Source organism: Protobothrops mucrosquamatus, unplaced genomic scaffold, assembly GCF_001527695.2.
Source record: "Protobothrops mucrosquamatus isolate PMUCROS unplaced genomic scaffold, P.Mucros_1.0 scaffold8, whole genome shotgun sequence".
Taxonomy (NCBI): Eukaryota; Metazoa; Chordata; class Lepidosauria; order Squamata; family Viperidae; genus Protobothrops; species Protobothrops mucrosquamatus.
This window is the reverse complement of record NW_015386395.1, coordinates 3,433,999-3,444,371: the sequence shown is the minus strand read 5'-3', so window position 1 is coordinate 3,444,371 and position 10,373 is coordinate 3,433,999. Positions and strand designations below refer to the sequence as shown.

The 10,373-nt window shown below is 42.5% G+C and overlaps 1 protein-coding gene across 1 annotated transcript in view; it reads left to right on the top strand.

The window, feature by feature from the left end:
- The window catches only part of LOC107282556 (sulfotransferase 1C1-like), a 16,857-nt gene extending 7,104 nt beyond the window's left edge, over nucleotides 1–9,753 (top strand). The window contains exons 5-7 of the mRNA XM_015810352.1: nucleotides 8,276–8,370; nucleotides 8,836–9,016; nucleotides 9,641–9,753. Coding sequence (XP_015665838.1) covers nucleotides 8,276–8,370; nucleotides 8,836–9,016; nucleotides 9,641–9,753 — 389 coding nt within the window. The remainder of the gene's footprint in view (nucleotides 1–8,275; nucleotides 8,371–8,835; nucleotides 9,017–9,640) is intronic.
- Nucleotides 9,754–10,373: the final 620 nt, after the last annotated feature.

Genomic DNA, 10,373 nt, shown 5'->3' with positions numbered 1-10,373 from the left:
AAAAATTTGTTAAAACACCCCTGTAAAAACATTCTCAATTTAAATAATTTAAACAGTTGCCCGGGACCAATTGCAACATTTCTGAGCCTGCTCAGTTGACTCATCAGGCCCAGGACACAACACCCTCCCCCCTAGATGGAACATAAAAATACAATTGTTCCTATATAACAAAAGAAAAAAGAAAAGAATGTTCCTGCTCACACACAGGCTATATTTTAAAATAAATAATAAGGTTAAGCCAACAGCCCGTTCTCTAATTTTAGACTTAGTGTGTCTATTTTTCACCAAGCATAGGCCCCCTATTACCTCGTTATGGATCAGCAAGGTTCCTTTGTGATGACAGAAACCTCACATAGTCTCCCAGATGCTTAGGAGGGGCCTTAGCCTGTTGCGACCTATGCAAGGTTAGGGAGGGTGCCTGGCCTGTCAACTCACCTGCCTGGCTAGGCAGACCAGGACTTTTACTTAAGGGTGCCTGGCCTACCGGCCCGTCTGGTGGGCTCACTAGACCAGGACTTTGATACTCATAATTTGCAGGTGACCCCTGTTGAGGCGTACTGGCTGAGTTATCTGAATTCTCTCCTGGACCCCTTGGAAAGGAAGAGATTCCCCAACCCGCTGGTAGAGCGGAGGTTTCCCCCACTACAATGGCTTGCTCCTGGGAACTAAGTCCCTTGAGCCCGTGACCAGTCTCGGATGTGACCTGCAAGTGTGCCCCAATAGTTCCAGTCCCCTGTGTAGGTGGCCGAGGTGCCAGAGTAAGGAGCTGCCTCTATGGCAAGCCCCCTCTCAGGAGAATTCCTGTTTGGCGCTCTTATGGATGCGCAGGCCACCCCCCGGGATGAATTCTTATTTGGAGCACTTGCGGATATGCATGACTCCCTGTTCGGAGCAATAGCTGAATCGTGAGGATGCCCTTGCTCCTCCATTGGGGAATCACTAGCAACCTGCGGCCATTCCCAGGAACAGTAAGACTGTGTCCCAAGGTTTTGACCTGAAGTGTGACCGTGTTCCTGGCCCCCCTCCCCCCAAGATCAGAACCCGGGCGGAAATGTCGGGGGTCAACCGCCAGCACAGTTGGTCGATGTGATTCCGCAGGATGCAGCCGTCTCCCAAGGTCACTTCGTATGATAGCGGTCCTGAGATCTTACAGATGACAGCAGGGACCCAAAAATGTCCAGGGCCATAGTTCCATGCCCAAACCGGATCGCCCACCTGAAGTCTCCTAGGTGCCCGCGGCTGGGACACCTGTGAAGCCACCTGGTCTGGGTGCAGTCTGTCCAACTTCGTGATGAGGCGGCGACCCCAGCGGAGTTCAGCTGGGCTCTTTCTGGTGGCAGTGCATGGTGTGATGCGGTATGCAAGAAGAAAATCTGTTAACCTGTGATGCCAGCTCCCATGCATGATTCTTTTGATGGTGCGCACCATGCATTCAGCTTTCCCGTTGGTGGAAGGGTGGAAGGGAGCTGATGTGGTGTGCCTGATCAAGTTGGCCTGAAGGAAAGCCTGGAACTCACAAGAAGTAAATTGAGGACCGTTGGCAAAAACGAGGACATCAGGAAGTCCAGGGGTCACGAAGATTCCTCTCAACACCTGGATGGTCCTGGCAGTAGTAGTGGAGGAGACAGGTACAACCTCTAGCCACTTAGAGTGGCTATCAACCAGGATAAGGAAGAATTCCCCCTGAAAGTGCCCAGCATAATCTAAATGTACCCTTGACCAAGGGGTTTGTGTCTCCCCCACCTGTGTACAGGGGCCTGAGGCATTTCAGGCCGTGGCTGTTGGCACACCTGGCACCTGTGCACCAGGGCCTCGATAGCTTACAACAATGTAACAATAACAATTCCCGGGTGTCCCTCATGCAGAGAGGACAAGACTCTAGACCTCAGTGATGCTGGGATGACTACTCTACTACCCCATAACAGGCACCCCTTAAATGTAGACAGTTCGTGCCTTCTTTGCCAAAAGCTTTGAAACGCAGCATCTGGACACGTGTCAGGCCATCCTGACAACACCCATGTCAGCACGCGTGTAAGCGTGTGATCAGTGGCAGATTCTGCAGCCACGTCCCTTGCATTTAGGGGAGATTCAGGCAGCTCCTGAATGGAGAGAATATTAACAGCAGGGGCAGGATCTGCCTCTATTTGTGTGAGAGGTAGCCTACTGAGGCTGTCTGCATGGCCCATTTCTTTCCCAGGTTTGTGAATAAGTGTGTAGTCATATGCTGACAGAAAAATGGACCACCTCAGCATACGTGGAGAAATGATGTGTGGGGTTTGTTTGTTAGTGGTAAGCAAACCCAACAGTGGCTTATGGTCTGTATAGACCGTAAAATGGCGGCCATATAAGAAATCATGAAATTTCTTTATACCCGCCACTATGGCCAAGACCTCTCTGTCAATCTGAGCGTAATTCCGCTCTGCAGATGACAGAGTCCTTGAATAATATGCTACAGGAACTTGTGTCCCATCAGCCTTCAGGTGGTTAAGTACTGCTCCCACCCTATAAGGAGATGCATCACATGTGATGCATACAGGCAGTTGCTCATTGAAATGCGCTAATACAGCATTTGAAGAGAGCAAGGCCTTAACCTCATTGAAATCCCTTTCATGTACTTTAGTCCACTGCCATGGAGCCTGCTTGTCTAAGAGCCAGTGTAACGGCTCAACCACTGCAGCCTTATGGGGAAGAAAAGCATGATAGAAGTTAAGAAGTCCCAAGAAAGCCTGAAGCTCGCTTTTAGACTTGGGACTTGGGGCCTCCTGAATGGCCTTCAATTTAGATTCTGCAGGATGGATGCCTTGAGCATCTATTTTAAAACCTAAAAATTCTGTGGAAGTAACTCCAATTTTACATTTGTCCTTTTTTAATTTGAGGCCCACTTGGCAGAACCTCAGCAACACAGCTCTTAATCTTTCAGCCAAATTCTGAGATGACTTCCCTGCGATGAGGACGTCATCGAAGTAAGGGCAAACCCCCAGAATACCCCTGAGCGTGCGCTCCATGACGCTCTGGAATATGCCAGGAGCAACATTCACCCCAAATTGTAATCTTTTTACCTTAAAAGCGCCCCATGGGTCACTATTGTTTGGGCCTCAGCAGTAGCCTCATCAACAGGTAGCAGTTGATAGGCCTGTGCTAAATCAAGCTTTGCAAACAGTTTTCCCCCTTTGAGGGAGGCCAGAATATGACTCACTACTGGTACAGGATATGCATGCTGTTGCAAAGCTGTGTTCAAAGTACTCTTATAGTCTGCGCAAATTCGGACTTCCCCGTTAGCCTTTAAAGGTGTCACAATGGGGGTTTCCCATGGACTTGAGTCCACAGGTTCCAAAATGCCTTGCTGGAACAAGGCATTTTGCTCCTTAACTTCACTCAACTCTGCAAACAGGCAGGCAGGCCTTTTATAGTTTTCCAACCCCCAGGCAGTCCAGCCAATAGGAAAGCCCTTTCTTTGCGCCATGCACATGCGCACAAGTCCGGCGCCAGCCAGTCTGGTCCCAGGCACCTTTTGGGTTGCCCGGGACCGTTTGCAACATTTCTGGGCCTGCTGAGTTGCCTCATCAGGCCCAGGACACAACAGTGATAATGAATCTCCTTGAAATATTCCTCTCTTGATATTAACCTCTCCCAGTCTCTCACCATTGAACTGAAACTGTGTCTTCCACTGTGCCATCGATCTTTGCACAAATTTCATGATGTTTCTACTGACTCCTGTTATTTCTAGGCACTTGATTATCCAGTCATGTGGCAGAGAGTCAAATGCCTTTTTGTAATCAATCCATGCCACATTCAGGTTGGTCTTCCTTTTCTTGCAGTTTTCCAAGATCATTTTGTCTATTAGGAGTTGATCTTTTGTTCCTCTGCTACTGGGCGGTTTCCTTTCTGCTCAGGTAGAAAGAGATTGTTTTCAACTAGATGCTGTTGTACTGCATTAGCTACCACACCAGTTAGCAATTTGAAAGTTGTTGGTAAGCAGGTAATTGGCCTGTAGTTGTCTGGTGTTGCCCCTTTTGCTGGATTTTTCATTATTCGGTAGGTTTTCCCAGTTGTTAGCCACTTTTCAATTTCTCCTCCTTGTAGTATATTGTTGAACTGCTTGGCAATGAGTGGGTATATAACAGTTAGATGTTTCAACCAAAACCCATACAGTTCATCTTCACCTGGTGCTGACCAATTTTTGATCTTCCTTGCTTTTTTTTCTACCATTTTTGTTGTTATTACTAGTTCTTTCATTTCAACTTTTGTTTTATTTGTATTCACCTCTTTTAACCAAGCTGCATCCTTGTTGTATTTCTTTGGGTTATCCCATATCTACTTCCAAAACTGCACTGTTTCTTCCTTGTTAGGTACTGACTGATTCATTGCAATTCCTCCATTGATGGATTGGTAGAAACGTTTTTGATTGGATTGAAATTGGAGGTTCTGCCTATAATTTGCAATTTGAGCTTTGTATCTACTGATTTTCTTGGCTATAGCTGTTATTTGCTGCTTTATTATTTCTAGTGCTTCCTTGATCTTTGTTTCTAAGTGGTATTTCTTGATTAGGTATTTTTGGTCTTTTTGTTCTTCAGCTTCTTTTCTTTCATCTGTTCTAGCTTGCTTGCATGTGATCTTAACTTGCTGATCTTATTTTCTAGTCTAACCTTCCATTTTTGTGGTACACTGTTTGTTTTTCTTCTTTGTTGATTTTGCATCCCAGGTATTCAGTTATAACTGCAGCTGTGCTGTACATTAGTTGGTTTGTTTCTTGCAGTGAATTGGTGCTTATACTTGATATTGCAGTGTTTGCATCTTTTAATGCTTGTGCTAGCTGTTTCTTTGGAACAAGCTTCAATGCAGGCAGCCTTATTCTGTTGTTTTTGTGCTGTTCTAGATGCTCAGTTATTCTTTGTTTCAATTCTTTTATTTCTTTAGTTAGAGGGTTTTGTTCTTCCTGAGGAAGAGATGCCTGGTTTCCAAATGAGAACAGTTGTATATCTCTGCTGGATTTCTTCACTGCCAAGTCCCCCTGATTTGCCTCTACATTCTGAATTACTTCTGGCAAGGCTTTGATTTCTTTGCCCTGGGTAAACCTTTGCAATTCATCCAAATCTGTTTCTGTGAATACTTTATTTCATATTATAAATCGGCATTGATCTGCTAGTCTCTGTTCTGTTATTTCTGATTCTGGATGTTGTTCTTTCAAGAACTGGTGCATTCGTTTTAGATATCCTTGTTGGGCTTGATCTGTAATAACAGATCATTATTTCTTTGTTTTCAATCACTGTGTATTTGCGATGGGTAAACATCTTTTCTTCCAGTTCTGCAGCTGCTGTCCCTGGCTGCTCAGCCAACAGTCCTGAGTCCTGTAACCCATTTTTCACCAGATATCCAGGAACTCCAACATTTAGCGTGGACCTTGTTAACCCGGGCAACATCCGAGCCGGTATAGCTTTCTGAAATTTATGTCTCACCATAATTTTTATGAGAGACACTCTTTGGCTGACTCCTCTGATGAGACCTGTCCAGTATGGTTGAACCTCTGGCACAGCTCTCATCTTCCTCAGAGTACACAAGCAGTTGGAACAATTAATCAATGGAACAACCTGCTTCCAGAAGTGGTGAATGCTCCAACACTGGAAGTTTTTAAGAAGAGACTGGACAGCCATTTGTCTGAAATGGTATAGGGTTTCCTGCCTGAGCAGGGGGTTGGACTAGATGACCTCCAAGGTCCCTTCCAACTTTATTATTATTATTATTAAGCCCCACAACCACGTCAAGGTAGTGCCTCACTGGGGAATTATTATTATTATTATTATTATTATTATTATTATTATTATTATTATTATTAAGAACTATAGCTAGTCCTCGATTTATAACAGTTTGTTTAGTGACTGTTCAAAGTTACAATGGCACTGAAAAAAGTTACTTATAACCATTGCAACATCCCTGTGGTCATACAATCAATATTCATATGCTATTTATGACAGTTGCAGTATCCCAGGGTCACACAATCACTTTTTGCAACCTTCTGACAAGCAAAGTTGAAGAAGCCAGAATCGCTTAACCTCCGGGTTGCTAACTTAACAATTGCAGTGATCTACTTAATAACTGTGGCAAGAAAGTTCATAAAATGGGGCAAAACTCACTTAACAAATGTCTTGCCTAGCAACAGACATGTTGGGCCAAATTATGGTCATAAGCTGAGGATTACTTCTATTTCCTCCGAACTGTGCCACATTCCTGAAAACCATGTCATAGAATGGTTTATCAAACCATCCCAAATGCCATTTGCGGGATTATGTTATTTTCAAATGTAGAGTAGAATTGACAAAAAACTCTTTATCAGGAAAATAAAATATCCAGAAAAAAAGGGTGCACAGGTTGCTGATTTGGAGGCCATGACTAAAAAAGTTAACAAGTTGCGAGAGTTTTCAGACTTGCACAATTAGGGCTAACTTATTAATAGATATGCTAGGCTGTAGTAATTCCCTTCATTGCAAAATATGCACTTCGATGGATAGATGGCATATTAGCCCTCTAAGACAGACAAAAGGAGTCCTTGTGCAAATATTTGTTTGCAATTTATCTGCAATTTGCAGTCAACATGCTGACCCTCACATTGTGTGGTATTGGAAGTGTTTATTTATAAAGTATAAACAAGATTATCAGTGAATATGATAAGTCTTGTTCTATAGGTAGTCCTTGACTTATGACCACAATGGAGCCCAAAATTTCTGTTGCTAAGTGAGGCAGTTGTTAAGTGAATTTTGCCCCATTTTATGACTTTTCTTGCCACAGTTGTTAAGTGAATCACTGCAGTTGTTAAGTTAGTAATAGGGTTGTGTAACTGAAACTGCCTTCCCCATGGATTTTGTTTGTCAGAAGATTGCAAAAGTGGGTCACGTGACCCCAGGACAATGCAACCATCGTAAATACATGCCAGTTGCCAAGCATCTGAATGGTGGTAATTGGGGATACTGCAATGGTCCTAAGTGTGAAAAACTGTCACAAGTCACTTTTTTCAGTGCTGTTGCAACTTTGAGCTATCACGAATAGAATAGAATAGAATAGAATAGAATAGAATAGAATAGAATAGAATAGAATAGAATAGAAGGGACCTTGGAGGTCGTTTAGTCCAGCCCCCTACTCAAGCAAAAGAACCTATGCCATTTCAGACAAGTGACTGTCTAGTCTCTTCTTAAAACCCTCCAGTGATGGAGCGCCCACAATTTATAAAGGTAAGCTGTTCTACTGGTTAATTGTACTCACTGTTAGGAAGTTTCTCCTTAATTCCAGGTTGCTTCTCTCTTTGTTCAGTTTCCAACCATTGTTTCTTGACCTGCCCTCTGGTGCTTTGGAGAATAATTTGACCCCCTCTTCTTTGTTGCAGTCCCTCAAATACTGGAATATTGCTATCATGTCACCCCTATTTTTTATTTTCTTTAGATTAGCCAAACCCAATTTCTGCAGCCGTTCTTCATATGTTCAAGTCTCCAGGCCTTTGATCATCTTAGTTGCTCTTCTCTGAACTTTTTCCAAAGTCTCAACATCTTTTTGTAGAATGGTGACAAAACAGGTTGCAGTATTCCAGGTGTGGTTTCACTAAGGTTTTATAAAATGGTACTAATACTTCATGTAATTTTGATTCTATACCTCTGTTTATACAACCCAGGATTGTATCAGCCTTTTTGGCTGTTGCAACAACTGCTGGCTCATATTCAAGTGATCATCCACTAGGACTCCAAGGTCCCTCTCACAGTTACTGTTTTTGAGTCAGGTTTCACCTAATCTGTACTTATACCTTTGGTTTTTCAAGTCTAAATGTAAAACTTTTCTCCACATTAAAATTCATTTTGTTGGATAGGGCCCATTGTTCAAGTTTGTCAAGATCTTTTTGGACCCTGAGCTTGTCTTCTTTCCTGACTTCATCTTTGCATGTTCTGGCTGTCTGCTGATAATCAGCCTTAGTTATGTCTTCCTCTTTCCATTTTTTGTACTTGTCCTTTTTGTCTTTCAGTTTGTCTGAGAGATCTTTGTGCAGCCATGCTGGTTTCTTCTTGAATTTTTGTTTTTCTTTTTCAGTGGTATTGTACTGGACTGGGCTTTTATGGCACATTTTTCAGAGTTTCCCACACTTCTTGAGTTGTTTTCCTCTTTAGAATTTTCATCTTAAATGAACTGTTCATCCTAATGAACTGTTGTAAGTTGAGGACTACCTGTATTTTCTTTCTTTCTCCTTGAGAATAGAGGTAGAAGTAATTTTCCAGTGTTCTCTAATGTCTGTTTCTAGTTATTTGCGGCTCATGGTTTGACCATGTCTGTGGCTGGTGGGAGGCCAAGAAGCGTCACCCAATACTCTATCTCTTTTACGAAGACATGAAAGAGGTGAGAAGCTTTCCTTTCTGTAACAAAGAAACTTGCTGCCAAAAAAAGAGAGTATCATTCAATGATACAGATCAGTCTTTCTCAATGGGGTTCTGTGGAATTTTAAGGTTCTGCAAGAGTTGGTGATTAAAAAAGTAATAAATTTTGTTTCTTGAACTTTATGCAATAGCAGCATTACCAGGAATGGGAATGCTTATGCCCCACAACTTAGCTGCCTGACTGTCACGTTGTTATTGTTGTAACTGGATGATAAATCATGTAATGAAAATTTCACTTTGTTTTTATTATTTTTATGCAATGTTTCCCTGAGGCTTGAAAATAATTTTAAGAATTCTTCCTAGCTAAATGTTTGAGAAAGGCCGACAAAGGTTTTGGATTAAGATGTTCAAACCAACATGGCAAATCTCCTGCCAGTAATCTGATCACATTTTTCCTTCCTGTTAACCATTTCAGCTTTTTCCCTAGGATCCAATTCGGGAAATGCGGAAAATAGCCCAGTTCCTGGAATTAGAGATTCAAGAACCAGTTCTGAATCAGATTTTGGAGCACACCAAGTTTGAGACCATGAAAGGAAACACAATGGCTAATTTTGCTAATGTGTCACCCAGTCTCATGGACCACACCGTGTCACCCTTCCTCAGAAAAGGTGAGGATGGAAACTAGATTGCAACTGACAAGGGGGCAGATGGAGAGAGTGAACAGAGCAATCAAACTTGAGCCTTTCAAAATGCGGCGGGGGTGTGTGTCTCGGCTGGCAACACTGGCAAGGACCTGATGTGATAGCATACATTATGGGAAAGACCTTTGGAGGTGGGGCAAAGAGATGCTGCCTAGGGAATGGTCAAATAAGAGACAGTATAATCTGCAGCTGGACAGTGGGTAGGGCAAGAGCCCCAGGGGGACTCACCCTAATTTCTCAAGCTGTAAAAGAGATGGCAGGAAATTGTACTTTCAGACTTGCAAGATTCTGTCAATGTAGCTTTAAATTAAGTAGAATGAGCTTATCTGGTCTTGTTTCATATCTGTCTACTCTACCTGGTAAGGTTGACACCTGGGGAGGCTTTAGTCCCAAACCCAAGATGAGTGTCAGATTTTGGAAAGGTGATCCTTGCAATGTTGAAATGCAACTGAGAGGTGTGGGAAACAAATAGGAAAGGTGAGCTACTACAAAAAACAAGTTAACTAAATCCTGCTGGGCTAGAATAGTAGAAAAATAGCAGGGGAAACCTGGCAATTGAGTTTGTTTCTCCCCCTCCCCTTCCCTCTGCAGGCATTGTTGGTGACTGGAAGGAGCACTTCACAGTGTCTCAAAGTGAGCAGCTGGACGGCATCTGTAGTCAGTTGCTGGCAGGTAGTGGCCTGACTTTCCGCACAGAGCTGTAAAAGCAGCTCTATCTCCTCCATGCAGCCTTCTCAATCAAGCTTGCTTAAATTATTAATCTTCCTTGCATTTAATAAAATAAGCCATGGGTACCACAAATGATAATCCAAGCTTTACTGTGCATCTCTTTAAAAAAAACTAATTCTTATTCAAAAGCATTTGTCACTGGCAATTCAATTTCCTTTTGCTGAAATTCTCTTAATGGGTTGCTTGGTCTCTGTCTGTCTCTCTCTCTCATTTCCTGTACTGTATGCTAAGCAAAGGATGGTTGTCCAGTTTTTAATTTAAAAACTTCTAATTTTTACTTAAATTTTCTTTTCAATTGCTTAAAACAGCTGCTAGTAGGAAAAGCATTTCAAAAGAAAAGTGGGAGGAGAAGAAAAGAAGGCGAAATAACACTTTAAAAATGTGGTCACTTTTCTGAGATATTTTCCTGATATTTCAATCACATAGGGAAGGGCCAAATATAGCTCTCTTTCATATATTTTATGTGTATTTTATTTACCATTTTTATTTTATTTACTATATGTTTGACTGTTTTTAGATTGTTATGGTGTTTTAGTAGTTGTTATATTATGTGCTACCCAGAATCATGGTTTTGTGAAATGGAAGGCTTGATAAA